The sequence below is a fragment of the Ixodes scapularis genome, unplaced genomic scaffold (assembly GCF_016920785.2).
Source record: "Ixodes scapularis isolate PalLabHiFi unplaced genomic scaffold, ASM1692078v2 PGA_scaffold3__209_contigs__length_174095766, whole genome shotgun sequence".
Taxonomy (NCBI): domain Eukaryota; kingdom Metazoa; phylum Arthropoda; class Arachnida; order Ixodida; family Ixodidae; genus Ixodes; species Ixodes scapularis.
Window position 1 is genome coordinate 76630191 of NW_024609868.1, and position 14426 is coordinate 76644616.

At 52.5% G+C, this 14426-nt stretch overlaps 2 protein-coding genes across 3 annotated transcripts in view; both read left to right on the forward strand.

The window, feature by feature from the left end:
• Positions 1–97: 97 nt before the first annotated feature.
• Positions 98–2483, forward strand: LOC115330552 (phosphatidylinositol glycan anchor biosynthesis class U protein-like). Its single transcript, XM_040207066.2, has one exon. The coding sequence runs from the start codon at positions 140–142 to the stop codon at positions 1433–1435; it is 1296 nt and encodes a 431-aa protein (XP_040063000.1). The 5' UTR covers positions 98–139; the 3' UTR covers positions 1436–2483.
• Positions 2484–2841: 358 nt separating this feature from the next.
• The window catches only part of LOC8042927 (glucose-6-phosphate exchanger SLC37A4), a 31215-nt gene continuing 19630 nt past the window's right edge, over positions 2842–14426 (forward strand). For both annotated transcript variants that reach the window (XM_040207064.3, XM_040207061.3), the window contains exons 1-2: positions 2842–2954; positions 3342–3592. In XM_040207064.3, coding sequence (XP_040062998.1) covers positions 3457–3592 — 136 coding nt within the window. In that variant the 5' untranslated portion in view covers positions 2842–2954; positions 3342–3456. The remainder of the gene's footprint in view (positions 2955–3341; positions 3593–14426) is intronic.

The window sequence follows — 14426 nt, forward strand, 5'->3', positions numbered from 1 at the left end:
AAAACAAAGATTTTTTTAAATTTAGTTATTTTTTAATTATGCATGGACTTGGTTTTGGCATTTTGCCTTGTGTACGACGCTCCGCGCGGCTAAGGCAAAAATCTGGACGGCCGATTGCGGTATTCTGCACTCTTTAAACATGGCAGCGTTTTCAGACGCTTTGCTGTTGACTTCGGGCTTTCTTTTGCGTCTGGCACTCATTTACACTTCGATCGGCAAGCGGATCTCAGACAGAGTCGAAGTGTCCACGCCGCTCAACTCATGGAGACGGGTCACCGAAGGCCTGTACCTCCAGCGGATGCAGATGTCCCCTTACGACGGGGACGTCTTCCATGAACCTCCGCTGTCACTGGCCCTCTACGACGGCCTCACCAGGGCGCTGGGAGATCACTACCTGCCGCTCTTCTTCGTCATATGTGACCTGGTGACCGCCCTGCTCCTGTCGGGCGCAGCCAAGAAAGGTATGCAGTTCATGGTGGCCCAAGAAAACCAGATCGGAAAGGCTAAGAGCGCCGAGTACATGCGTCTGACGGAGAAGTCGGTGCCGTCCGTTCCCAAGCTCGTACTGGCCGTCTACCTGTTGTCCCCGTACAGCCTCTTAAACTGCGTGGGAATGGCAACCACGACCTTCTCCAACCTCCTGCTGGCGGCGTTCCTTCTGGCTATGGTTCGTGGCCGCTGGCTCCTGGCGTCGGTGGTTCTGGCGCTGGAAGCCTACAAGTCCTTCTATTCTGTGATGCTTCTGGTGCCGGCCCTGCTCTACTTCGTCCAGGCACACCGAGGCACGGGTCGGGTATTCGTTCCGGCACTGGCGGCGGTTGCCGCCTTCGTGACCACTCTGGGCTCCCTCCTCTACGCGTCGTTTCTCGCCACGGGCTCCTGGAAGTTCCTGCGGTCCACCTACGGCTGCATCTGCTGGGTTCCGGACCTGACGCCCAACATCGGCCTCTTCTGGTACTTTTTCACCGAAGTGTTCGAGCACTTCCGGGCTTTCTTCCTCTGGATCTTCCAGCTCAACGCCTTCGTCTACATCCTACCGCTCGCCATCAGGCTGAGGAAGGAACCGCTTCTGCTGCTGTTCATCATCGCAGCGCTCACAGCGGTCTTCAAGTCTTACCCGAGCGTGGGCGACGTGGCGCTTTACACGGCCTTGCTGCCCATGTGGAGGCACGTCTTTCCTTACATGAAGCAGTACTTCTTGGTCGCCTGCGTGTTTGTGGCGTGCACGGCGCTTGCACCACTCCTCTGGCACCTTTGGATCTACTCGAGCAGTGCCAATGCCAACTTCTATTTCGGCATCACACTTGCGTTTAACACGGGGCAGATATTTCTCATCACGGATCTGCTGTTTGCCCACGTCAAGCGCAGGTTTTACCTCGAAAACGGGGATCCCAAGGAGATAGAGGCCAAAAACTTGAGGCTTGAGCTACACTAGGTGCTCCCGTGCACTTACCTTGGACCCAGTTGTGACTCGGGTGCTGTGGAACTGTGCCAGGACATTTTGCCAGGGGCCCCAACTGGAGGTCACAGCATAAACATTCCAGTGTGGGGACCATATCATAAGAAAGATTAAGCCTTGGAACAAGGACTTTTTTTTTTTTTTTTTTTTGAGAACTTTTTGAGGATTGTGGCCCAAACCTGCATTATTTAGTTGGTTGCTTAATTCAATCCAAATATATTTCAGAAGCAGGGAAACTAAAGTCAAAGCAAATGTCAAGTACTAGCATTCTCCCCAGTGTGTTGTGATGAAGTAGGAGATAGTAGAAGGTTATTGGACCCTTGTAAATTACTGTGCACCCATTAGCCATGGGGGAGCTCTGTAAACAAGGTGGAACTGGTTCTTTGAAGCTTCGTCAGATATATTCAGCTGAGCAGAGTTTTAGTAGTAGTGTCTTTATTTCAGATAAAACCGGGGGATGCTTAAAAATCTGCTTGTATATCTCCTTCTTTGTTAAATGACAAGCATTGACACAGAGGAAATGTGTTGTGAGAGCATTGCACATGCTGTAAAAAACGAACAGAATATTTTCAGCATTTCAAGTAATTTCTGAGAGGTCAAACAAGACAGTAGAGAGTGCATATTTTTACCATCTGCATACATTACCAAATCAGTATGCCGAACCCTTGCTCCTCAGATTCAAGGAAAAGGTTTGAGAGGTTTAAAGATGAGATTGGGTTCAGGGTCTTCAAACAAGCAGCTCAAATATCTGAGTGGAGTAACAAAGGATTCTTTCAAATTAGAAATATACTGAAGCAATGGTGAGGGTGCCGGCTAGCTGGTGTAAATTGAGTATCACCTTTTGGCAGTATGTTCCCCATTTTATTGCTGCTCAGATGAATGCATTCAATACAGTTGTAGGCATCATTGAGTGCTGTAAAGAATGTGAGGGGCCTAGACTCTTTATGGCCCTATGGCTAGTTGGTAGATGACTGTATGCACCACATTGTGTTGTGATCAAATAAAACATGTCTACAAGAATTCATTTTTTGGACAGTTCAATTGAACTGAGAGGAAGTTACAGCCATGCATGCTGTAATTATGCCATTTTATATAAATCAGTTTTTTGTGTGTTTTTTTTTGGTAGGCTTCTATGAACTTTGAGCAACTTAAACTCAGGCTACATCTTACTTTGGAGATTTCAGCAGTGACTTAGTAACGTCCCAGTCACGTGGGGGGTGTGACACCTTGGTGACACCCGGCAGGGGCAGAGGTGGCACATCTTTGCCGGGTGCCGCCTCTGGATGGCGCAAGTAAACGTCTAATTCACGTTCAATAGAGGTATTTTCTGGATCTTTTCGAAGCACTTTTGCCGCCCCTGCCAACGTGTGAGGAGGACTTCGAGGAGGAGGAGGAGAACGTTGATAAAATTTGCGCCGACTTTCGACCGGACAAACGTTACGACGTTACCTTTCGGCTCTGACTTTCGGTTGACTGGTTCAGGACGGCGAGTACGGTAAATACAAATATAGAAAAAAAAAAACAATATAATAATAGTAGTAATCTGGCACAGTTCTGAGCGGTTCTGGGCATAGTCTGAAGGTCGTGAATTTATATAGCGTTTCGTTGCTGCTGCGACTTCTGTGCTCGCTGTGCTGTTGCATCAGCGACACACAACTTTACCTTGTCGCCAGACAAAATTCGGTGTTTGTCGTTCTAGTGGGACGAGGCTATTACGCGCACAAGCACGCAGCTGTTCGCTTATCGTCGGCGCTTATCTTGTCCACTACATCTTACTCATGTTCTACCTCAAACTCGATGGCCGTCCTTGGCCTCAGTTCCCTGGCCCTCGTCAAGCCCAGCGGCCCAGTGATCGTGCTTTCCGCCTCGCCTTCATCTACAGATGCCCCTCCTTCCTCCCCCCTCCGTCAAGTCGGCCAAGGCAACCAAGGCCGTGCCAGATATCGCAGATCTGAGATCCAGCCCGCTGATCACGGACAAGTCTTCCCTCCGAGAGGATGAAGCTCCGGGACTACCAGCGGATGATCTTCGTTGCCCTGTTCCTGGGCTACGCCTGCTACAGCTACAACCGCAAGAGCGTGTCCTTCGCGCTGCCCGCACTGACGGCGGAAGGACTGAGCAAAGAGCAGGCAGGTGCGATCTGGGGATTTCACTCTGGGCATTTAATCATGCATGGCTTCTGGGATCCGAGTCCAAAAAATCTACGCGCACGTGGCCTTCGCGCCGCGTGTGTCAGGATTTCGGAGCCCATCAACCCCTGTCATGTCGCACGTTTCGGCCGCGAGGCCGCGGCAGTTTTCGCTGCATACTTGGATAGGCGGCAGCCTCATGCTCATCTCCTTTTCGTTTTTTTCCACTAAGTGGCGCCGCCTTCTTTGGCGGTGAATCTTTGATTTCAATGCTGCTTTTTTTTTAACATATGTCCGACGGCACTCTTGCTGGTCGTTCAAGTGTCGTCCAATGTCACTCCACCTACGCCTTCAAGTGCCGTTCGAAAGTCTCGTATAAAGAGAATTGTCAAAACGAGTTTTTCGGTGGTAAGATGCCTGTTTCATACGCTGCAAACCCGTGTTTAATCCCCTGTGTGGGCTTACCTTTTTTTTCTTTTTTTCTCCAATATTTTGCTTTGTCGAGGTATTTGGTAATATTTACGACATTTCTTTTTTAAGATTAACACTGAAAAAAACTAATGTTGACGACGAAACTTCGCTGAACAAAATGGTATGGGATTCCTTTTCCGGAGGTGCATGGGGGACAGCGGGGCTTGGGTTGCCGACAGGACGTCGAGAAGCGGCGTGTACGACAGTGTCAAGTGGGTTAATAGTTTTGTAATTAGCAGCTGCATACTGTCGCTGCGAAGCGGCGTGAACTAGAGTTGCGCTTTCAGCCTTGGCGGGTGGCCGTAACGTCGGCTTTCCTGCACGCCCTAAATGCTTTGCTCCTCACGTGACTAAATTTGACGAATAGCGGCGCCGCCGCACATGGAAAACATAAGAGGAGGAGAAGGAGGCGAAAGCAGGGGAACATACTCCAGGGCGCGAGCAACGTCGGCGGAGCGACTGTAAAGGTGGCTTTCTTGCACGGCACCGGATGCTTTGCTCCTCACGTGATGGGTCTCGGTGAATAGCGGCGTGGCGGTGCGGGGAATACAAATGCGCAACTTTGCTCCTCCTTTGGGGGAGCATATCGAGGAACCCCAGCGTGAACGTAGGTGGGGGTGTGGGTTAACGAGCTCCCCAGTGATACATGCGCCGTCCGACTTCCTTTCGGACGGCACTCGTGGGCGCGAGTAGTGTGCCGTCAGACGGTACTGTTGACACATAGTTTTTTTTAAAGGTTTCGGCAGTGTACAATGGGTAGCAATAGGAGTGAGAATGCTCCGACGGCGACCAGGCACTACAGACACTGCAGTCTAGCAGACAGCGAGGGGAGGGTCAGAACGGCAGTGTGGTTGTTTAAATATGTCTACTCAACTGCTGCTTGCGATACCTCCCCATCTTGGATGCACGCACGTCCCAGGCGAAAATTTCTAACTGGGACCAGTTTGCACCTCAACTGGTTTCAACTGGGACTAACTGGTCCCAACTGGGAATCAACTGGGACCAATAGGAGTCCAACTGGGGCCAGCTGAGGGGTCAACTGGTTTCAACCATTCCCAGTTGGGAGTCAACTGGTTTGACTCCCAGTTGGGAATGGAGTGCACTGGAACCAGTTAGGAAAGTAACTGGTTGGAGCTATTCCCAGTCGGACTTCAAATGCCTTTCCCGTTCCCAGTTCACACTGGGCAACAATTTGGACAAGTTGGGGGTGTATTGACATTTGCTAATGAAGAAAACTAAAAGCACTTAACATTTTAGATTTATACAAATAGGAAATTTTTAATTACTGGGGTACATTTATATATTTATAAAAATAATATAAAAATTTTAATTAACTAAATCATTTTTTAATTGGAAAATATAATTAGTGACAAAATGTGTTCACCTAAATGAACATTTAGTGAATTATTAAGATATTAAAACATTTATTTAAATACCTACAGTATTTTTTTTTCTTTTAATAAATAAATTTATCTTTTGACTAATCAGAGCTAGCCGGCCGCCGTGGCACGCGGGTGCGGATTAGTGGTACGCGCTGTCGCCAGATGGCGCTGCCTATGCTGACGCCGGAGTCGGACGGACGCGGTAGAGAAGGGTCGCCATTGCCCAAGTTGGCGTCGTTATGAAAATGTCAAAACTACAGCTGCGCTTCTTTTGACCTAACTGTACACACACCACGGTGGCTGCGGTGAACTTCGAGGATGGAAAGATGCAGTTCAGCGATCGGAGGGCACCCAGGAAAGACCGGACGGAAGAGAACATGCCGCGGAGAGCACACTGGCGAAAATGGCGGGAGGTCTACCTCGAAAATGTTCGACTGTTGTGACAGAGATTGCAAGGTGGGAGCGCTACCGCATCTTATCAGGACTTCACCTGCGCAACGCAGGATCACGGGTGAGCACCTTTCTTCACGCGATGGGAAGAGAAGCTGAGGACGTCTTCACTAACAGACGCCAGCGGCCGGTCTTCCTTCATCTCACGAATACCACCTCTGAAAAAGCGATTCAACCGTCGCAAGCAAGTGGCTAAACCCGGAGCGTGTACGTCACCGAACCTATTTAGTTTCATTCTCCAAGTTTTTGACAATAAAGTCTTGTCAACCTTCCATTTTGTGCCGTGTTTCATTGTTGCTGGAGTTGGTACCAACTCGAACTGGGACCAGTTGTAACTGGGACCAATTCCAGCTGGGACCAACTCCAACTGGGACCAGTTGCAACTGGGAATTGTTCCATAAACCAGTTGCAACTGGGACCAACTGGTCCCAGTTGGAGTTGGTCCCAGCTGGAATTGGTCCCAGTTACAACTGGTCCCAGTTGGAGTTGGTCCCAGTTACCGCTGGTACCAACTCCAGCAACAACGAAACACGGCACAAAATGGAAGGTTGACAAGACTTTATTGTCAAAAACTTGAAGAATGAAACTAAATAATAGGTTCGGTGACATACACGCTCCGGGTTTAGCCACTTGCTCGCGACGGTTGAATCGCTTTTTCAGAGGTAGTATTTGTGAGATGAAGGAAGATCGGCCGCTGGCGTCTGTTAGTGAAGACGTCCTCAGCTTCTCTCCCCATCGCGTGAAGAAAGGGGCTCACCCGTGATCCCGCGTTGCGCAGGTAAAGTTCTGATAGGATCCGGTAGTGCTCCCACCTTGCAATCTCTGTCACAACAGTCGAACATTTTCGAGGTAGACCTCCCGCCATTTTTGCCATTGTGCTCTCCGCGGCGTTTTCTTCCGTGCGGTCTATGTGCGTCCATTCTTTCCTGGGTGCCCTCCGATCGCTGAACTGCATATTTCCATCCCCAAAGTTCACCGCCGCCACCATGGTGTGTGTACAGTTAGGTCCAAAGAAGCGCAGCTGTAGTTTTGACATTTTCATAACGACGCCAGCTTCGGCGATGGCGACCCTTCTCTACCGCGTTCCGTCCGACTCCGGCGTCAGCACAGGCAGAGCCATCTGTCGACAGCGCATACCACTAATCCGCACCCGCGTGCCACGGCGGCCGACTAGCTCTGATTGGCCAAAAGATAAATTTATTTATTAAAAGAAAAACATACTGTAGGGGTTTAAATAAATGTTTTAATACATTTTAATGATGCACTAAATGTTCATTTAGGTGAACACATTTCGTCACTAATTATATTTTCCAATTAAAAAAATTTATTTTGTTAATTAAAAATTTTATATTATTTTTATAAATATATAAAACTGTACCCAGTAATTAAAGATTTCCCTATTTGTATCAATCTAAAAATGTAAGTGTTTTTAGTTTTCTTCATTAGCAAAGGTCAATACACCCCCAACTTGTCAAAATTGTTGCCCCGTGTGAACTAGGAACGGGAAAGGCATTTGAAGTCCGACTGGGAATCGCTCCAACCAGTTGCTTTCCTAACTGGACCCAGTTCACTCCATTCCCAACTGGGAGTCAAACCAGTTGACTCTCAACTGGGAATGGTTCAAACCAGTTGACCCCTCAGCTGGTTCGAGTTGGACTCCTATTGGTCCCAGTTGATTCCCAGTTGGTACCAGTTAGTCCTAGGGAGCCTTCATGTGCGCTTTGCTAGGGTGATGCCACCCTTTGTAATACCACTCGCCGACAAACCAGCAGCCATTTTGTTCCTCGGCGATAATCCGTGGGGCTTATAACCCTCCCGGAAACAAGCACCTTATCTCAGAAGTTCAGAGCAGCGTTGTGGAACCCACGGAGGGAGGATTAGCATTTTCCCCCTCGGATGGGATTACCGATGGACACAAAGGCCACTTTCCGGCGCACGGGGAAACAATGAGAGGAACAAAATGGCGGTGGAAGAGGGTGTGGGAAAGGGAAACAGGCAGTTGGCATCACTCTATGCGAAGCGCACATGAAGGCACTCTAGTTAGTCCCAGTTGAAGCAGTTGAGGTTCCAACTGGTCCCAGTTAGAATTTTTCGCCTAGGACAGTAGCTGTGCGACAGCATGGGTTGTGCTGCCTGGTCGCCGTTTGTGCATTTTAGCTCATATCGCTAGCTGCTATATGTTTGTTAGGAGTACAGTGGTTTCCATACTGCTCATTAAAACTGTGTAGCCTCCCAAAAGGGAAGTCCAGTTCACGGCAGAGTTATTTTTTATTAATTTATTTTATTTTATAATATGTCCCTTTGTGCATAGTTCCCAAAAACAGCTGGGTTACTCCCGTCTGCTGTACTTGCCTTTGGGACACCTTACTGTCACGATCCTTCTAGAACGTGGACGAAGAGGGTCGAAGCACCCGCCGAAAAGAGACGACACACAGCCTGGTTGTGAGGGTGGACGATGACTGACTGGGGCGGCGTGCGCTCTACGGCGTTTATTCGGCACGGTGATCAATGTTGCCCGCCGAGCCTGGCGGCCACAGATGGGCGGACTGGAGGGGGTGCTACGTACTTGTTACATTCCTCCCCCCCAGTTTGTTTTTTCTAAAAACAAAATAAATAACTACACAACGCACACGGCCGACACCAACTCTGCGTCTGGTCGTGCAAAGTCCTGGCCGGTCGACGATGAAGGTCACCCCAGCGAGTAGCGGTCAGGTGGCCTTCGCTGCTGCATGTTCTGCCTGGTCACTGGTGTCGACGGGCCAGGTGTGACAACGCTGGGCGCTGCCTGAACCGGTCGCACTCCATCCAGTGGAGCCGCAGGGACCGGATTTGGGAGTGGCACCGGTCCAACTGGTGCCACAGGAGTGGCGACGCTTGTCGCCTCCGTGGTGGGTGGCGCTCCACTGGCCGCGACTGGGGCTGTCGTTGATCCCCCTGTGGGCTGGTCCTCCGAAGCGACGGCCGAGGGTGCAAGCCAGGTCCCGGAGCGAGGCCTGACGTGGTCGGCGTGCCGGTGCCAGGTGGTCCCGTCGGGCATGGGGACGAGCTGCAACAAGGCACTCGCTGGTGAAACCACATTTCCGGCAGACCAGGGTGGGCCAAAACGGAAGTCTTTGGCGTAGACCGACGCTCCCGGCTCCGGCAAAGGCCTGGGACGGTACCCTCGGTCAGCAGCCAGCTTCTGCTTCAGCTGCTTCAGGAGCGCCATGGACCGGAGGTCTGGATGCAAGACGTCCAAGGGTGTCTTGACCATCCGGTCCAGCTGAAGCTCACAGGGGGCACGGCCAGTGACCTCATGGGGTGTGGTCTGGTACTGGAACAGTACCCGGGCGACCTGCGTCCGAAAATTCTCGGGCTGGCTCTTCTTGAGCTTGGTCTTGATGGTCTGTACCACTCGCTTGTCTACACCATTAAAAGCGGGGTGGTATGGCGGAACCAGCATCCGGCGGATCCCATTCCTCTGCAGCCAGTCCAGGTGCTCGGTGCTGGCGAAAGTGGGACCATTGTCGGACAGAATAATGTCCGGCAATCCCTGCGCCGCGGAGACCTGCCGCAGCATCGCAATGGTCGCGCTTGCCGATGGTGTAGTGACTGGCAGTGCCTCCACCCACTTGGAGAAAGCATCCACTACCACCAGGAAGGAGTGGCCCTTGAAGGGTCCCGCATAATCAATGTGCAGGCAGGACCAGGGCCTCTGTGGGAACGGCCAGGGGGTGATCTCCACGTGGTGCGAGGCTCGCTGATTCTCCTGGCAGACCTGGCAGCCTTGCACCTGGTGTGCGATGTCCTGGTCCAGGCCAGGCCACCAAACGTGCGACCATGCCACCATCTTGGTCTTTTCCACGCCAGGATGCCCCGCATGCAGCAGCTGCAGGACCTTGGCCCGGAGACTTTGTGGAATCACCACCCTGGAACCCCACAGCAGGTAGCCCTGCTCCAAGCTCAGCTCGGCGGCCTTGTGGCTGTAGGCCTGATGATGCAGCTCCTCCCCTCTGGAAACCGCCTTGACCACCTGAGACAGGACCGGGTCCCGGCTGGTCGCCTGCGCCACCGCAGTCCTGGTGAGTACCTCCGGGTAGGCCTGCTCCAGCAGGAAAACGTCAGCTGGTTCTGGAACGGCAGCAAGTGCCTCCGGCAGGGCCAGGCGGCTCAGGGCGTCAGCAAATCCCAGGTCCTTCCCAGGGCGGTAGACCAGCTCGTAACTGTAGGCCGCCAGCGTCAAGGCCCAGCGTACCTCCCGAGGCGATGCTTGCACTGGGACTGCCTTGTCAGGCCCCAGCAGCGGCTTGTGGTCCGTGACCGCCTCGAATTTCCGGCCCCACATGTACTGGTGGAAGCGCTCGACCCCGAACATGAGGGCCAAGCCTTCCTTGTCGAGCTGGCTGTAGCGTTGCTCTGCCACATGGAGAGGACGAGAAGCAAACGCCACAGGGCGTTCCTGACCATCCTGACCCCGTTGCGACAGGACGGCTCCTACCCCGTACGGCGACGCATCCACGGTGAGGACTACAGGCTTGGCCGGATCGAAGTGCACCAGCACCGGAGCCTTGATCACTAACTTCTTGCTGTGCTGGAAGGCCAAATCCTGCTCCTTCTTCCAGGCCCACTGCTGACCATCCCGAAGCAGGCGATGCAGCGGCTCTAGATGCGTCGACAGGTTGGGCAGGAACCTCCTGTAGAAGTTTATGAGGCCGAGGTAGCTCTGAAGCTCCTTCTTGTTTTTGGGCTTCGGCACCTTGAGCACGGCCTCGATCTTGCGGGGTGCCGGGGCCAGGCCAGCCTGGGAGATGATGTGTCCCGGGTACTCCACACTGGGGGTCAGGAACACGCATTTGTCCAGCCTCAGCTTGAGACCGGCGTCCTGTAATCGTGTCAGGACTTTGCGCAGGTTCTGCAGGTGGTCCCCGTTGTCGGTACCGGTAACCAGGATGTCGTCCAAGTACACCGCCACGTGCCTCATGCCCCTGAAGAGGTTGTCCATCTCCCTCTGGAAGATGGCTGGGGCTGAGGCCATGCCGAACAGTAGGCGCTTGTACTGAAAAAGTCCCATGGTTGTCGAAATGGTGACATACTTCCGGGCGGCATCCTGGAGTACCAGCTGCTGATAGGCATTTCGAAGGTCGAGCTTGAAGAACTTCTGTCTTCTTGACACAGCCGACCAGAGATCTATCCGAAGCAGCGGGTACTTCTCGACGGTAGCGACGGGGTTGATGGTGACCTTGAAGTCCCCGCAGATCCTGACACGGCCGTCTCGCTTGAGGACTGGAACAATCGGTGCGGCCCACTCAGAGGTTTTGAGGGGCACCAGGATCCCCTCTCGCTGCAGCCGTTGCAGCTCCTGGGTGACCGTGCCTTCAGTGCGAACGGCAGCGGACGCGGCTTGAAGAAACGAGGCCGGGCTCCCTCAGGTACGTGGATGCCGACCGTCGTGCCGGCGAAGGTGCCCACCCCCGGCTGGAACAGGGACCGTAAGTCGGTCAGGAGGCTCGGGACGTCTTTCATCGGCTGCCGGAGTACCAGCTTCCTGGTACTCCGGCAGCCGAACACTTAGTGCGTGACGCGCACTGGGTGTTCACGTTCTGAGAGTCACGCTGCTGGGCCACTTCCGGCTCAGCAGCGTCGGCGACGACCCCTTGGTTAGAGGGGAAGGATTGCCTCCCTGTCGCCAAGGCGAATGCTGACTTGGGCCCGACCCTGGACCTGGGAAAGCTGCCCGGAGTAGCTGCGCAGCATGACATCAGACGCCTCAATGAACACGCCAGGGAAGGTCCGCTTGAACAGCTTCCCGGCCATGACCGACACGCTGGCCCCCATGTCCAGCTCCATGGTAATGGGGTTGCCGCAGATTTCAACAGACACCAAGTAAGGTGGCACAGACGACGAAAGTTTATTCATGTGCCACACGTCGAAAATCTGCGGCTCCTCGGCCACGACGTGGACCCTGGCTGAGGAGGTACCCGGACCTGGTGCCGCTCGTCCTCGCCGCCTTCTCTTGCGACGGCCACCCTGGCCGCGGGCTTGGCTGGAACCCGGGCTTGAACCAGGCTGCTGCTGCTGCTGGCCGCCGCTAGTCCTCCCCCCTCGGCAGACGTGTGAGGTGCCCAGTTCTCTCGCACGTAAAGCATTGTGCTTGGACGAACTGGCACTGTGAGGGGGAGTGGGCAGCACCGCAGCGGCTGCAGGCACCGCTTCTTGCCGCCATCTTGTTCACCGTTGCTTCCGTCGACGGTGAGCCGGCCGCACGCGCAATTTCGCTGGCGTCCCTTGCTGCGGCTTCCATCACCACCTGCGCTGCCTTCAACGCGTCGTCCAGGGAGAGGTCGAGGAGCTTTAGGAGTCGCGTCTGCATGGCGGGGTTGTTGATGCCGCAGACGAACCGGTCCCGGAGTAGCAAGTCCAACTGGTTGCCGAAGGCGCGGGTGTTCGACAAACTGCCCGAGGGTCTCCCCGTCCCGGCGGCTCCGGTTGTTGAAGCGGAACCGCTCCATAAGCGTGGACCGCACCGGGCTGAAGTGCGAGCGCAGCGTGGCGAGCAGCTCACCCAGCGTTTTGACGTGTGGCGTGGCCGGTTTGAGGAGGTCGAGCAGGAGACTGAAGACGCGGGTCCCGCAGCTGGCCAAGAAGATGTCCCGCTGTTTCGCCTCGGGCGTGTCGTTCGCCCGGAAGAACACGTGGAGTTGTTCTTCGTAGACTGGCCAGGCGGACCCATCTCCCTCGAATGGCTCGAGCCTCCCATACAGCGGCATGGCAACAGGAGCGGGTGGCTGTGTTCCGACTCTCTCGGCGGCGTGGGCCGAACCGTGCACGTTGGTGGCCTCCAGTGCCACGGTTCCTCGTCGCCAGTGTCACGATCCTTCCAGAAAATATGGCAAAAAAAACAGTGTTTGACCAGACACTTGCCAAAAGTTTTTGTGTAAAGACTATATCCATTGTGCAGAAACAAGATTGGTTTCATATTAGTCACTCTCATTAGGTCTATTAGGGATGATTATTCGCGACTCCAGCGACCTATAGGGGGCGCCCCCACCAAACAAACATGGCGGCTGAGTCCAGGTCGCGGCGGCTCGACCGGGCCGCCTGAACAGGTGGCGCGTTCAATTTAACAGATTTTCTTTTGTTTAATGCCCAATTTTATAGGTATTTGAACTGAGACGGTTAAGTGTAGCCGGTGCAGATAAACTTGCAAAGCATAGTTTTGTTTTGCCGGTGTTTTTTTGTTCTTTTCGTGTCAAACTTTCGTTTCGGAGATTTCGTTCAAAACCGAAACTATGGGCTCCGTAGAGACGGTAATATACTAATCAGTTTTGATCATCTAAGGAAAGCGGCGATGACTATAGAATTGTTCCACAGAGAGTAACTTTTCAGCTAACTCGCATGCCTCGACCATGCGACTTATCTGTCCGCGAAATCAAGCTTTTGTACGTATCCGCGTTTACGAAACAGCTCCAGTCGTCTGCTCGGCCAACAACACAGGCTGCAGGAAAATTACGAAAATTAAGCAACTGCTTCTTGAGCCAAGGACCATGTTAACCCGCCGGCGCCCCACTCGGCAGCTGATACTCATATTTCAATTCAGGTTTTAGTAGCAATCGAGAAGTCATTTTGACGAGCGGGTTATGTATTATATTACATACTATGGGGGGGGGTTCCACTGAAGCGATATTAGTATATCCTTCGGGTTGAAATATGAGCTTAGTTGACTAGCTATTACGTGAGCTGCTGAATAAAAGTATATTTGACAGACGGAGACATACTACTTAAACTTAGCCAAATGGTTCTATAGCCGGCAGCACGGGGACAAACTGAAGAGAGTCTTCATTGAAGATCCGCGCAGAACCTCTCTGCATTGAACGGAGAAAATTGGTATTTTTTTGTGGCCGGTCAACCTGACCAATGTAGACGTATATTGCTGCTGGCTTCGACGTCCTCGTAATATAAATATTGGAGGCGCGATAGGTCAAAATGCCGTGACAGCATCTAACGTTGCGAGACTTGTCTCCCACCTTTTGAAAACAGATAATTTCCCTCATTCATCATTTGCAGTGAGCAAGTTTTCCTGAATCAAGTAATTGCGAAATCAGCCCAACTCCTTCAGTGTGGTCCAAAGGCTTTTTCGGCGAAAAGCAGCCAAGATGAATAGCCAACGCACCGACCGGCGTGGGTGGCTCAAACTTGAAGCTAACCGAACACAACCAAACTCAAGAAAAGCAGCTAACGAACCTTCCCATTCACTTGGCTGCAACATTGATGTTCCCTCCAGTATCAGTTACCAAGCAGTCATCACTTTGAATATGATTCGAGACAGACAAGAAATCAAAAAGTTTTCCGTGATTCCACCCCATCCAAGAAATCGAAAGCACGCGACCGTGTGCTGTGGAGTAAACGGGCTTTCAAACACGTAATAGAAGAAAACAATCTACTGAGGCTTCACCTCACTAATGATCACTCAGGAAAACTTAAGAAATATTTGGACCTTCGTCAAATTACATCGTTCGCCATCGCGCCGACAACACGTGTCCGCGAAAGCCACCAGAG